Here is a 14,248-nt window from a genome sequence, read left to right on the forward strand (position 1 = left end):
AAACGTTTCTTTGATATCAGTGTTTGTTTGGTTGGTAACTGGGGAAGGGTGAAGGTGAGTACAGGAGGAGGGGCAGCAGGCTGGCACCCTCTGGGTGGGATCCCCATCACCCTGGAGGAGGGAATAGTAACGCCTGGGTGGGATTAGTGTGCTCCCATGCTGGTGTCTGAGCTGATGGTGCCACTTTATGTGGCACAAACAGTCCAACCCCTCAGTGTTCCTGTGAACTGCTGCCCAAGCCCCTTCTCCCGTCCCCAAAGAGTTACAGGGTCACAGGCTGTTAGGGGCTGCAAAGGGACCTCCACAGCTCATTGAGCCCAACCCTCCTCCCAGAGCAGGACCATAGACTCTAGCACAGGTTGCACAGGAACAAATCCAGATGGGTCTTGAAAGTCTACAGAGGAGACGACTCCACAGCCTCTCTGGGGAGCCTGTTCCAGTGCTCTGTGACCCTCACAGCGAAGAAGTTCCTCCTTGTGTTGAGGTGGAACCTCCTGTGCTGTAGTTTATATCCATTACCCCTTGTCCTATCACAGGGTGCAACTGAGCAGAGCCTGTGCCCATCCCCACAGCAGGTACCAGGCCTTTCAGCCTTTCATGCTTCCCCACACAACCCAGGCAGTGACAGCTCCTTTGCAAGGTATTGTACCAACAACCCCATCTCTCCTCAGGGATAAGGCCTTAGCCTGGGGCTCCATGTCTCAGCACCATGTGGGTGATGCTCTGGCCAGAAGAGATGGCCAGGGCTGTCCCAGGAGTAAGCAGGTCATCACTCATGGCAGGACCAGCTCTCCCCTGCCTGTGCCACCTTGTACACCAAGCGGTTCCCAAGCACCGGCTTCCCCCTTTTCCCTCCAGGAAAGAAGAGGCTAAGCCTCTAATGAATAAATGTCATGTTCACATGGAAGACAACATAGACAATGCTAAACATCTCCTAAAACAATACAGCCTCTGCCAGCAGAAGGATGCTCAGCGCCTCCCTCGCCAGCCTAGTACAAACCAGCGTCTTCAACAGTGACACACACAAACCCCACAGGCCAAACAAAGCCACCATCATTTGCCTGCCCAGTAGCATCTGTAAACAAAAAGAAATCATTTGTTGAACCCCAAACATATAAAAATACTATAACAAAATGAAATACAAATATATATTAGAATCTGTAAGTATTCTGTATAAAGAGATACTTTAGCGGTTAGCTTACAGCAAGAACAGAAACACAACACAACCGAGCCCCAGCTGGGCCACAGGCAAAATGAGACGTGTCCCGGCTACCCTGTGGCAGAGGGGGCTCCCACAGAGAGAGCCTTTGTGACAGAAACATATCCCATGGTGCTGAGAACATCCTGGATGCCAGCGGTGAGCAGGGATGGTGACGGCACCTGTGGAACGGGATGCACCTGGCAGAGATGGCCAGAGCCTGGCTGCAGCCAGCCATGTGGACCTGAAGCTGATGCACTGGAGTGGCGTGATGGAGATACCTGGGGCTGCAACCCAGAGTTTGCCTGCCCAGGGCGGGTGGTGATGCACTGTCAAGCCCTGTACAATGTTCCAAGTCAGGTACCCACCATCCTTGGTCCCCATGGGCATAGAAGTGATGCTGCAGTGATCAGGGGTGAGTGGTACCCCAGCACAGGCTCCCTGTGCTCCAAGAGTGCTGCTCCTGCTCCCATACCAGCCCACTGCAGTTACTGCAGGCTTTGGAGAGGTGCTGCCTGGGCACCAGCACCCAAGTCCATGAGATGGTGGGATCTGTCCTGGCAGCAATGTCAGCTCCAGGCTTGGGCATCTTCAGCCTCTTCAACTGGTCCTGGCACTCCCAAAGCTGAAGAGCCAGTGATCAGCACAACAAAGCCACAGCCCAGCTGTCCCAGCAGCCTCCTGCTCCAGCTCTTTGGGCCACTTCTGCCCAGCTGCAGAACCTATAATAGCACCAAGCCTAGAAGAAAGGGGTTCTTGTGCCTCCCCATGCAACTCTGACCTCTGTGCAGAGCCACTGGGCTGTTCTGGTGGCATTCAGGCTCCCTTCTGCATGAATGGTGCACGACTGTAGTGTGGAGCAGGGCTGGTGCTGGGATCCCACCAGATGTCTGCATGCCATTGCCTGTGACCTGCTCAGCATGCCTGGGACCAGCCTGGTCCTGATCCAGCCAGCATGGCCCTGACACCCCCAAAACAGGCTGGAGCTATGCCCAGTGCATTCTGCGCCCCAGTGCCCAGAGTACAGCCCTGGGGTGGCACCAGAGCTCCAGCACCCCAGTCACTTCACCACTTCCTTGCAAGGAAGCCAGGGCTGCCAGAGGAGTGGATGGGGAGCTAGGCTTTGGGACTGCCAGGGCCACAGGATGCTGGCTGCAGGATGCAGCTCTCTGCCAGCTATGGCTTGTCAAGGCCTTTGAGGCTCTGCCATATTAGACCTCTTTGCTCGAGGCCCAGGTGATGGAAAAACTCGTGACTTGCCAGGCTGGATGCAAGGGATGGGGCTTCTAGGAAGAGGACATGCAGTGGGACATGGACAATGCCCTCCACGGCTGCACCAGCAGGAAGGCAGAGCACCACAGGGAGTGGGCAAGGGCCAGCAGGGCAGAGAGCCCACCTCGTATCCACACATCCGTGTAGCTGCAGTTCTTTAAAATGTCTCTATCTACACATTTGTTTTGTTTGTGGTTGGTTTTTTCTTTCTTTTCTTGTTTCATCTGTTGTGGTGTTTTTTTTTCCCCTCAATCCTTTAGATGCAACAGCTCTGCCCTCCACTGGGCTCCTCTGATGCAGCTGCAGTTCGGGAACATCCAGAGAGCAGCACGGTGGCTGCAGGACAAAGCGAGGTCCTTGGCTCCGGGAGGGCTCCCTGCCGGCCCCTGCGCAGTCTGGGGCCGCTCACAGGCACTGGCTGCAGCCGCACTTGCTGGGCTTCTCCACCTCCTCCACGAAGGTGGCGCCGTTGCTGCACTCGAAGGCGTATTTCCTGCGCCGCAGCCGCAGCCCGGTGCAGCAGCTGGCACCGGGGCTGCCACAGGTCCCCCGGCACTCCACCCAGGCCACCGGCCGCGTCGTCTGGCAGATGGCATAGCCCCGCTGCACCTGGTGGTAGTCCCGCACCGGCTCCCCGTGGCACTCCGGCTCTGTGGGACAGCAATGCTCAGCCCAACAGCCTGGGGCTGCGTCCCGGGCACCCATCTGCCCAGCACCTACCTTGGTCACAGAGGGCTCCAGCATAGCCGCTGTGGCACTCACAAGTGGGCTGTCCCTCTGGCGTGAGGCGGCAGCGGCCGTGGACGCAGGGCTGGTGGTGGCAGGGGTCAGGTGGCTCCGTGGGCTGGTTGCAGAGAGCACCCTGATATCCCTCATGGCACTGGCAGCTATAGGAGAGGGCATCGAGGGGCAGGCACAGCCCATGCACGCACCTGTGGGCATCCGGCACCATCAGGCCCCTGCCAGCATGGCACTGCACAGCAGCAGCATGCACAACCACCAGCTCTGAGCATGGCATGGCTCAGCACTGGTGTGGCACCAGCACAATATTGCACTGGGACTGGCATGGCACTGCCACAGAACAGCACTGGCATGGCTTTGGCATGGCACTACCAGCACTTAACAGCCCTGACATAACTCAGTGCCAGTGGCATGGCACGGCACAGCACTACTGCAGTATGGCACCACTATGGCATGGCACCATCAGCATGACCCAGTCCCCGAGGAGGGTGGCAGACAGCCAGTAAGATGGGTGGGCAGAGCAAGCAGTGAGGAGGGACAGCCAATGGAGAGGGCAAGGATGAGAACAGTGGGCAGTGAGGAGCAGCCAGTGACAAGGCAGCCAATGGGAAGGGGCAGTTAAGGAGCTAAGGAAGTGCTGTGGTGGTCAAGGCCATGGATGCTGGACAGCCAGTGGGGCAGGGCTACGGCTTCAGGATAGCCAGTGGGGCATATGGGGTCACTGGGGCCAATGGGGCAGGGGCACTCACTTGTGGCCCTGGCAGGGGCCGCCGTGGGGCTGGTCGCAGTGGGGCCCGTCCCAGCCGGGCTCACAGTGGCAGACGGGGCCCTGGGCACCGGTGGGCTGGCAGATGCCGTGCAGGCAGTAGAGCTTGCGGCAGGGCTCGCAGCCCGGCACCACCCCCGGCGTCATCCGCGTCTTGGTGAAGTCCTGCAGCTCGTTGTTGATGTAGAGGTTGCGGATGCAGCCATGGAAGCTGGTGCCATTGAGGAGCTGCCAGAGGCGGAAGGCAGCCGAGTTGACATCCACAGGCATCCCTGGGGAGAACAGGGCTGTCAGCGTGCCCAGACGATCCCCGCTGCCCCCCTGCCCCCTGTCCTACCTCCTACATAGAGGGGAGCCTCGCTGTTCAGCGTGTAGTGCTTGCCCGAGTTGTCCATGGTCATGGGGCTGCCGCCATCGATGGAGAGGTTCACCATCTGGTCAAAGGTCACCAGCTCCACGGTGTGGAACTGCCCGTCGTTGATGGTTTCAGCGCTGCCAGGGATGGCTGGGTCACCGGGGAACCCCCAAACCCACGCAAGGCTGGGGGTGGTCCCAGAAGTGTGGGGAAGGAAGGGGTGGCAGGTTACCTGTAGATGGCTGAGCTGGGGTGAGTGCCAGGGTCATAGCTGACTCTGACATGGCCCTGGTACAGCTCCACGGCCATGTGGTCACTGTCTCCATTGTACAGCAGGATGCCGTTGCCTTCGGCTGTGGAGACCTGGCAGAGGGAGAGGTGGGAGCCCATATCCCTGGGGCAGTACTCCCAGTGTCATTTCCCTGATGCCCCCACGCTCCTCCAGCCCTCACCTGCAGAGTTATGTTGGCCCGGGGCCAGTCCTGCAGGTCCGTGAACTGCAGATACGTGTCACGGTCCACGAAGTTGACACTCAGCAGCTTCTCACACTTGGGGCCGCCAAAGCCAGGCAGGCACTGGCAGAGGGCTCGGGCACCCCGCTCCACACACAGGGCCCCATTCTGGCACTCAGCTCGCTCACAGAGGCTGGGCTGGCTGGCAGCATGGGCTGGCATCTCGCAGAGCTGGCCACTGCGGGGCCAAGGGTGATGCTTGGCATGGGACTGGGAAAATGCCCTACCCCCTGCCCACTGCCTTTGGGATTCCCAAGAAGGGTCTCCAGCCAGTGCCATCAGAAGGATGTCTGGCTGCTGAGCCCTGCCCTGCAGTCCCTCCCTAGGGACAACCGTCCTCCCAGCCTCCTTCCCTTGCCCTACTTCTTGCTCTCTCACAGGACAAAAGGATGGATGGGTGGATGTGGTAACCAAGTCTGGTCCCTCCTCCACGGTGACACATAACCATTGCTGGTATCCCCAGCAGACCCACATCTTGTTGGAGGTACCTGTATCCCTCGGCGCAGAGGCAGGAGTAGCCGTTCACCTCGTCCAGGCAGCGGGCATTGTTCTGGCACCGGTGGTCCTGGCAGTCGTCGAAGTCCTCGCTGCAGTTGCTCCCCACGTAGCCGGGTGCGCACTCACACCTGGGGCAGGCCAGGGTCTGACGCCTGTCCCTTCCTTTCCCCAGCTACCAGTGGGTGCCTCCCCCCACCCTGTGCCCCCTCACCGGCCCAGAATCTGCAGCCCTGCCAAAGCAAATCTCTCCTGCCAGGCAGCTGGGAGAAAGGGGGTTGTGGAGGGGGCTCACCTGGGCCCCTGGCTGGTGGAGATGCAGGTGGAGCCATGCTGGCACGGACTGAGCTCAGCCAAGCAGAAGTCCAAAGGCTGCTCACAGAAATCCCCTGCAGGGTAGAAGAGAGGGTGGCAGGGGTGCCGAGCAGCTCCGGGACTAGAGGGGTCCTAATGGATCAAGGGGAGCCCACAGGGTGCTTGGCTCAAGGCAGGGAACAACAGTCCCACAGTTTGCACTGCCCCGGGCACAAGGCTCTGCTCTTGCCTGAGCCAGGCAGCGAGGGCTTCCCTTGGGTGTGGGAGATCAGCTTGTGTACCCAAGCTTGAGGCAGCTGGGCCCAGAGAAACCCAGATGTCATGGCAAGGGGCAGGGGGCAGCAAGCAGAGGAGCTATTAGTGCTCATCACTGGTCACACACCCCTGCCAGGCCTGCAAAGCTTGAGGATGGCTAAGCCCTTGTGGTGGGTACCTGTGTAGTGGGCTGGGCACAAGCAGGTGTAGTTTGTGGCACTGAGCACGCAGGATCCTCCATTCTCACAGCTGTGCTCCTTGCAAGGGTTGCTGGCATCACGGCAGCTGGGGCCCTCGAAGCCCACTGGGCACAGGCACCTGGAATGGGGCACACTGTCAGAGGCTGGGAAATGGAGCGGTTCAGGGTGATTCCCCCCAAAAATGCCAGCACAGGACCTTGGCAAGAAGGATTTATGCATGCCAAGAGGTGCCAGGGAGCATGGCTGGGTGCCCTGCTGCCAAACACCAGGAACGGGGCCAGTGGCAATGTGCAGCCCCACAACAGCACATGTGAAGATGCTGAGTTGCCACAACAGGCTGAGGGGCCACTCAGCAGGTGGGTACAGGGGCTGCACAGACCACCTCCTCACCCCTCTCACCCCCAGCCTGCCATTTATTTTCAGCCACTAATTGAGACTCAGTTCCTGGAAAGTGCTGAAGTGTTCGGGGTGGAGTGAGGAATGTGTGTGGGCACGGCAGCAACCCCGGGGCTGCAGCCTGCCTCATCTCACAGTCAGCCCTGCTGCAGCCGCCAGATCCCAGCCCCAGATCCTGCTGCACCTTGCCTCTCCATACCTCCCAGTGTGGCTTGATCCCCTCTTCCTCCTACCCTCATCCCAGGAGCCTGCAGGGCTGGGGGGGCATGGGCAAATTGAGCCAGTGCTCAGCTCTTGCCGGAGCCGTGCTGGCAGAGCTGCAGGCAGGGCTGTGCAGAGCAGGCAGCATGGGTTGGAGCTGCTGGGTGAATGAGATATCCCAGCTACATATACAGGAAGCATGCACAACAGGAAGGAAGCACCAGACTCTATCTCCATGGGATGCCAGAGATCCACACTGCTGCCCAAACACTCATCTTCTGTGGGTTCCTGTCTAGTGCTCACCTGAACCTGGTTCCTTCCCCTTCCTGGGGCTGGCAGGTCCCTCCATTGGCACAGGGGTTGGAGGAGCAGCCACTGACTGCCACCTCACAGTCCTTGCCCTGGGGAAACCGGGAGAAATGGGAGTGAGGAGGGTGCCATAGTGCTGTGTCCCACTCCCCCTGTCTTGTCCCACTCCACAGGGCACTGCCATGTGCCCCAGGGGCACAGCAGAGTCCCCATGCTGCTCCCTTCCCCTCTCTGCAGGTATGATCCCGACAGGTTGGGGTCCTCCAGGACCAAGGTACCTTGTAGCCACTGGGGCAGGCACAGCGGTATGAGCCAAGTGGGTCATTGTGGCAGGTGCCCTGGTTCTGGCAGGGGCTGGACAGACAGGGGTTACACTTGGCCTGGACACTCAGGACAGGTGGGCCTGCAGGATGGGAAGTGCAGAGATAACCATCAATGTAGGCAGTGAAAAAGTGGCATCCATTTGTGGGCATCAATGCTGGGATCGGAGCCCCAGCTGTGGCTGGGAGTAGAGCCTGCCCTGCCAAGGGGCTGTGCACCAAGCAATGGGATGGTCACGTGCTTGCCTGGTCACCAGGGGTGGCCACCAGCCAAACAAGGAGACAGAGGTGTCCCAGTCCCCCTTCTCCACATGGCAGCTCAATGACTGAACCGCTGGAGTCCTCCAGACTCATGGAGCATTACCCCACCAGGAGCAGGGCAGGAAGCAGCCTAGCTCATCTCACCTGCTGCCCTGCCTGAGGAAGGCAGCCAGACAGCACCTCTCACCTTGGCACTCAAACTTCTTGGCAGGGGTGGTGAGCAGCAGCTTGCCTTCCATGTCAGGGGGCCCAGCGCAGCGGGCAATGCCTGGCTCCTTGTACCCTGTCTTGACCCAGCTGGAGAGCCAGCGCAGGTTGCAGCTGCAGTACAGGGGGTTGGCCCCAATGGCTCTGCAGGGGGAGGAAAAGCAAAACTGCACCCATTGCCCTGATGGAAGGAACCAGGGTCTTAGACCTTAGGACTGGACAGCACTCTGCTACTTGGCTGGGCCGCCATGTAATGGTGGGACCCAATCCTCCTCTATTTCTGGACCCACTAGTGGTGGTGACCATGGTGGAGGACTGGAGCACACAGCTCCATCCTGCTGCCCAGGCAGACAACACTGCTGCCAGCCCCACAGCCCATGCAGTGCTTCATGGCTCTCCTGTGCTGTCCACACAGAATTCCTTGGCATTCCCTCTCCAACACTTGGGCAATGCTGCCTGGGCCCAGCACAAACCAGGCAAAGCTCCTTGAGGCTGTGTGGAAACCACAGGACCAGCCTGGGCTCTGCTACACAACCCTGAAGGGCAGGAACACAGGAACAGGCTGCTGGGGACAAACAGAATGTCACAGCCAGGGCTTGTGTGGACAGCACTGGGGAAGAGCAAGGAATTGCTCTGAGAGACAAGGAGAAGGAGAAGGAAGAGGAGGAAAAAGAGGAGGAAGAGGAAGGGGAGAAGGAGAAGGAGGGAGGGTTGCTCTGCCCCACAGCAGAGCAGGGCAGGGAGCAGCAGCTGATGTGTGAGGCTGAGGGGCTGGATGTCTCTTTGCACCCTCCCGCACTGCAAAGGTCAGCAGTGATGGAGAGCCAGCACAACTCACACCTGTGAGCAAGGAAGAAGCCAGCAGCCCAGAAGGCAGCTGGGAGGGACGGCAGGTCTGCTGGGGCTTACAAACCTGGTCCCACAGCACCAACAGCGCCGGCTGGTGACACAGCTCAGCCCTGCGGGAACAGGCAGCACTGTGCTCCAACAGAGAAATCAGCGAAGAGCCAGGGAAGACCAGACTGAGCAGTGCTGCTCCCAAAGAGCACAGCGAGACCAGGATTGGAAAACAAGGAGCTCTCCACAGCCTACAGGAACAGCCTGAAACCCCCAGGATGCCAGGAGCAAGACTGGCCTCCAGGAGGTGGGTGGGAATGGCTCAGAAGGGACAGGGAAGGGACCAGTCACCATGAGCAAAGGCTGTGCTCCTGGGGTATGAGCTCTCTCAAAGAGTGGCTGATGCTTGATGACAGATTTAGAGAGGCTGCTGCAGGAAGTGCCAAGGCAGCCCCCAACAACCCATGGCCATGTCAGCACCCTGAATGGCTCTACCTGCATGTTAGGGGATGCTGGGGACATGGTGGAGCATGGAGGGACCCCACACTACCTCCAGCTAGAACCATAAGACTATTGCAGCAGCACTAAGCAGCTCAGCTGCACACCCAGGCTTGGGGAGTGAGCACGAGGAGGGCAAGCACAGTCTGACACAGCCCCATAAACACTTCCCCAGGTATTAGCCCAGAGAAGAGGAATGGAGGCAGCTCAGCCAACAGAGAAGCTGGGCTCAGACCCGTGGTTTTTAAAGGTCTCCAGAGCCTGAGCCCAGCCTTGCACCTTGTGAAGCAAGAGATACTCACAGGTGGGACAGGGAGGTAACATCTGCGAAGATGCCCTCTGGGAGACTGGAGATATCATTGCCATGGAGGGACCTGCAGAGAACACAGGGTCCTTTGCTGCCCATTGCTTCAGGGTAGGCAGCAATGACTGTGACCAGCTGGGCTGCCCCACCTCACAGGTGTGGGTGGCAGTGCTGGACTCCAACACAGTCACAAATTCACCATCTGCTCTGAGAGGCTGATGCATCTCCCCTTGCTCCTGCTGCAGCCTGTACCCTGACTGCCTGCCCGCACCCAGCTCCGAGCAGGCACAGGCAGCAGCAGAGAGTGGGCTGAGTGGGGCTGTGAGCAGGACTAGGGGCAGGTACTCACAGCAGCCGGAGGGAGCGGAGGCCCTCGAAGGCCAGAGGAGGGATGCACTGCAGGGCATTGTAGCTGAGGATCCTGTGGAAGGGAAGAGGGCAGCAACACAGCACCATGGGCATCGCTTCTCTCAGCCACCCCTGCCACCCATGTCAGCTCCAGCTCAAACCACAGCTTCAGCCAACCCAAAGGGGGAAGGTTGGATACCCTGGTGTCCCCAGCACCCTCTCAGTCTTTGAGGTCCCCTAGGAACAGGGAACCTGTGGCATGCTGCAGGGTCTGTACTTACAAGGTGGTGAGCTGGCTCATGTTGGTGAAGGAGGAGTTGCTCAGGGAGCTGATCTTGTTGTTGCTCAGATCACTGGAAAACAGAAGCCCCAGCTGGAGCTAGTGAGGCTCTGTCTACCCTCACTGCTTCCCTGCCTGCTCAGCTGTGGTGGGGCAGGACCAACAGTACAACCTCCAAGACAGTACAGGGCTATTGCACAGGGTGATGGCAATGATGCCACTGTCCTGTCTCTGCCACGCGCCCAACCCCAGCAGAGGCTGTGTTAACCCAGTGGGTGAACATTGCTGCCAGCCAGCTGTGTCCCAGTGCAGAGGGGACACAGAGGGGTACCCTGCAGTCTGTCAGGCCCCTCCTCAGGATTGCACATCATGGGAACAGCCCCTGTCCTCACCCACAGGTCCCAGCAGTAGGACCAGCTGCCTGGGCTCTTGCCCCTGACTACTTACACAAGCTGCAGGTACTTGAAGTTGGAGAGTTGCCCTGGGACCTGAGTGAACTGGTTTCCATCCAGATAGCTGCAAAGGAGAACAAAAGCACCTCAGAATGGCAGAGAAGCAGAAGGCCCCCCTCTGACCTCCTGTTGCTCCTGCACACTGCCACTGACTTCAGGCTGTGAGGAGCATCTCCAGCATCACCTCCTTCCTCGCACCCAGGGCCCCTGGAGGCAATTGGGGACCCCTGGCCTGGCAGTGGGGCCAGGATGCAAGCACATTAGCACACCCAGGGACTCTGCATGTGGTTCCCTGGGGACAGTCCCCCCAGCAGCTTGCGTGCACGAGTGCAGCCAGCCAAGTGCTGCATTTACACATCCCCTGTGAGCGTGGGCGGCTGTAACTGTTCCCCAGGCATGTGTGAGAGAGAGCAGAAGATGCAGGGAGAGGAGGGGTGTGCAAGACAGTGCAGGGGTTTGAGGGGGTGGTGTACATATATATGTGCACAACCAGTGCCTACACCCCCTGCATGCAGGACTGGCTGCTGCTCCCCACCCTAGATGGGTGCAGAGACCCTTGTGCAGCGATGGGCATAATGGTGCCTGCATATCCAGACCTGGTATGGCTGCTTGGGTATCTCCCTGGCTCTCATGGTGATGGGTGGCTGATCCCAGGCAAATCACATCCCCATTAATTGTGTGATCAGAGCTGAGGCTGCCAAGAGCATCCCCACAGCCATGGTGAAAGGTGAGAGCGGCCAGGATGCTGCCAGAGGCAGGATGGCTCCATCCCCACAGAGCTCTGGGCTTCACTGCTGCAGCAAGTGGCTGTCTCCTGCTGCCCCTTCCCAAAGGCCAAAGAGCAGGGACCTGGCTGCTCTGACAGCAGCCCTTGCACATTACCCTTGGTAGCCCTCAGTGGGAAGAGAGGCTCTTGACGAGCCCCTTGCTGGGATCAGGGTCTTTTGTCTGGGTAGGGATCCTGCTCCCAGTACTGGGCTGGGGGTGTGGGAGGGACCATCTCTGCCTTGACATCTGCAGCACCCTCCTGACCCTGAGCTGCAAAGCTGTTGGCAGTAGGGAGGGAGAGCCTGGGCAGAGCCTGCCACTCACAGTTCTGTGACGTTCTTGGGGATGCCCTTGGGCAGGGCCTTGAGGTGCTTGTTGCTGCAGCGGACGACAGTGTCGAGACAGGTGCACTCCTGCGGGCACTGCGGCCGGGGGATGCAGCTGGTCTCCTCCTGACCTGCACCAGGCACAGACAGCCACAAAGTCACCAGGGCCCAGCTCTCAGGCACCAGCTGAGGTTGGACTCAATGCCCTGTGCCCACCTACAACTGCTTCCCTCCCATGCTGACCACCTCCCCTCACCCCCAAAGCAGAGTGCTGCAGGCAGCCCACTTGCAGGCAATAGCCTTAGCCCATCTGAGAGCCAGCAGTGCAGGAATCGCTTCTGTGCCCAGAAACCACCTGCCCCACTGGAATGGATGCAAACAGTCTGCTCAAGGCTGCTCTGGTTTTCACAACTTCTGAGCAAACAATGCATTCCCTGAGATGGCAGAGAGGAGGGCACTAAGGAAGGGACTCAGCCCTTCAAATCCTCCTGAAATAACCTCCTTTATCAACCTGGTGCAGGCTAGAGGGAGCAGAGCCTGCCCTGAGCCACCAGAGGGGCCGGCACCGCTCCCCCTTCCCTACTGCAGCACAGGGCTCCTGCGGGAGAGGCGTCCCCAGGGCGGCCGTATGCTAACTCGCACTGCTAGCAGAGGCACAAGATGCAACCCTTCAGTTTTTGACGTGGTGGAGGAGGGAAAGCAGAAGAAATGATGATTTGTTTGCAAATATTTTCCAGAGGGCTCAAAAGCTGTTCTAAATTCAAAAGTTTGAAAAAAAAGGGTTTTCTCTCAACACACACACTCCCTGCCTGCTCCATCTGCCCAGCTCCAGTGAGTCTGTAGGGCTGGGAGAGGAAGGAGGGAAGGAGCAGGGTGAATCTGATCCTGGTGGGTTTTGTCTGCACGCCTGCCCCAGCCAGCACCCAGAGCATGGCGATGCAGGCACGGACCTGCCTATGTACCATGGCCACACCGTGCAGTGGGTGCAAACTCTTCTCCTGGCCCCAGAGCAGCTTGTGGTATTTGAGAGCAACCCCAAGGGCTGGGCAGCCAGAGGGGAAACTCATGCATTATTATGGGAGGGAGTCAGCAGGCTGAGGGAACATCCCCAGCAACCAGCTTGCCATGGGGCACTGCCAAACATCCCAGGAACAGGTACGGTGCTGGGTCAGGGAGCACAGTGCCAGCCTGGGAGGAACAGCAGCTTGGTATCTCCTCACCCCCAGCACCACGAGGCCCATGAGTTACCTTCCTCACACCTGAAGTCGGGGAAAGCCACGTCCTGGAGCGGGATCTGCCGCAGGAAGTCAGGGTTTTGGCACCGTGGGTTCCCTGTCACAATCTTCCTTCTGCGCAGCCAGTCCCCCAGCCAGGCCAGCTGGCAGTTGCAGTTGAAGGGGTTGGCAAGGAGGTTCCTGCACACGGAAGGGAGGAGCGCAAGGGCATCACCGAGCGGCCGCCGGGCAAGGAGAGCCTCGGCAGCCCCCTGCTGAGGTGGGGGCCAAGACATACAGCGTGGAGAGGGACTGCAGCGTGTCGAAGGCGCCCGGCGCTATGGTGCTGATCTGGTTGTCGTAGAGGGAGAGCAGGCGGACGCTGCGCAGCCCTGTGAAGCTGTCGTTGTGGATGCAGCTGATGCGGTTGTTCCTCAGCATCCTGCGGAGGGAAGGGGATGAGGGCACCCAACGACCTGCCTGGGTGCCACGGGGGAAACCCACCTCAGCAGTGTCTGGGCTGTGCCCACCTCGCTGCCAGGCAGCGGAATGAGCCTGAGCCAGTACCTGAGAAGTAAAAAAACTGCCCCCCCAAGCTCTGGATACAGCCTGAGCTGGCCCCACAGTGATGTGGAGAGCAGCAGCCCAGGGCAGGGCAAGGGAGAAAGAAGCAGGGACATTGCTGCCCCTGTGCCCACGGCAGAGGGGGCACTCACAGGGTCCTCAGCCCATCCAAGCCCCTGAACATGCCACTCCGGACAGACTCCAGCTGGTTGACGGTGAGGTGCAGCTCAGTGACTGAGGATGCCCCCTCAAATGCCCCGTCCTCAATCTCTGACACCTTGTTGTTGCTGAGGTTGCTGTGGAGAGAAGAAAGCAGGCTGGGATGGGGAGATCTGCCACAACCTCATCCTGAAACATCCAGGTCCCACCTCAGGGCACAATATGTTCCCCATTTCATGCTCCAGGCTGCCCTGCCATCGAGACCCTCATGTGACTTCCCATCCCTGGGCACTCCCAATGGGGCTGTGCCAGCTTGATGCTCACATTTTCTTCAGATGTGGGAGTTTCTTGAAGATGCCAGTGGCCTCCACGACAGAGATTTCATTGTTGTTCAGGCGCCTGGGGTGGGCGAGAGGGAAGGGCAGGAGATGGCTGCGAAGGGGCTGGCACAGACCAAACCCGAGCCAAACCCCAGCATCAGCAATGCTCCAGCTGCAGGAGGGAAAGCAGGGCGGGAGGGAGGAAGCTCTTACAGCTCAGCTGTGGACTGTGGGATGCGCTCTGGGATCTTGGTGAGCCTCAGGTTGGAGCACTCAACCACGTTGGCTTCGCACCGGCACTTCGGGGGGCAGATGACGTCGCTGTTGCACTCACTGCTCAGCTGGTAATCCTCTGTCCCTGCACACACACCAGGG

At 59.3% G+C, this 14,248-nt stretch overlaps 1 protein-coding gene across 1 annotated transcript in view; it reads right to left on the bottom strand.

Annotated features, from left to right (window-relative positions):
• Nucleotides 1–2,711: 2,711 nt before the first annotated feature.
• SLIT1 (slit guidance ligand 1) overlaps nt 2,712–14,248 on the bottom strand; it is a 63,369-nt gene continuing 51,832 nt past the window's right edge. Inside the window, exons 16-37 of the mRNA XM_054163409.1 lie at nt 14,087–14,231; nt 13,878–13,952; nt 13,547–13,690; nt 13,129–13,272; nt 12,865–13,031; nt 11,615–11,747; nt 10,518–10,586; nt 10,072–10,143; nt 9,792–9,863; nt 9,441–9,512; nt 7,784–7,947; nt 7,294–7,418; nt 7,010–7,107; nt 6,088–6,227; nt 5,635–5,728; nt 5,333–5,470; nt 4,785–5,022; nt 4,565–4,695; nt 4,315–4,469; nt 3,961–4,249; nt 3,191–3,402; nt 2,712–3,120 (exon numbers count right to left, since the gene is read on the bottom strand). Coding sequence (XP_054019384.1) covers nt 2,876–3,120; nt 3,191–3,402; nt 3,961–4,249; nt 4,315–4,469; nt 4,565–4,695; nt 4,785–5,022; nt 5,333–5,470; nt 5,635–5,728; nt 6,088–6,227; nt 7,010–7,107; nt 7,294–7,418; nt 7,784–7,947; nt 9,441–9,512; nt 9,792–9,863; nt 10,072–10,143; nt 10,518–10,586; nt 11,615–11,747; nt 12,865–13,031; nt 13,129–13,272; nt 13,547–13,690; nt 13,878–13,952; nt 14,087–14,231 — 3,122 coding nt within the window. The 3' untranslated portion in view covers nt 2,712–2,875. The remainder of the gene's footprint in view (nt 3,121–3,190; nt 3,403–3,960; nt 4,250–4,314; nt 4,470–4,564; nt 4,696–4,784; nt 5,023–5,332; nt 5,471–5,634; nt 5,729–6,087; nt 6,228–7,009; nt 7,108–7,293; nt 7,419–7,783; nt 7,948–9,440; nt 9,513–9,791; nt 9,864–10,071; nt 10,144–10,517; nt 10,587–11,614; nt 11,748–12,864; nt 13,032–13,128; nt 13,273–13,546; nt 13,691–13,877; nt 13,953–14,086; nt 14,232–14,248) is intronic.

Source organism: Dryobates pubescens, chromosome 8 (assembly GCF_014839835.1).
Source record: "Dryobates pubescens isolate bDryPub1 chromosome 8, bDryPub1.pri, whole genome shotgun sequence".
In the NCBI taxonomy this organism is placed as follows: Eukaryota; Metazoa; Chordata; class Aves; order Piciformes; family Picidae; genus Dryobates; species Dryobates pubescens.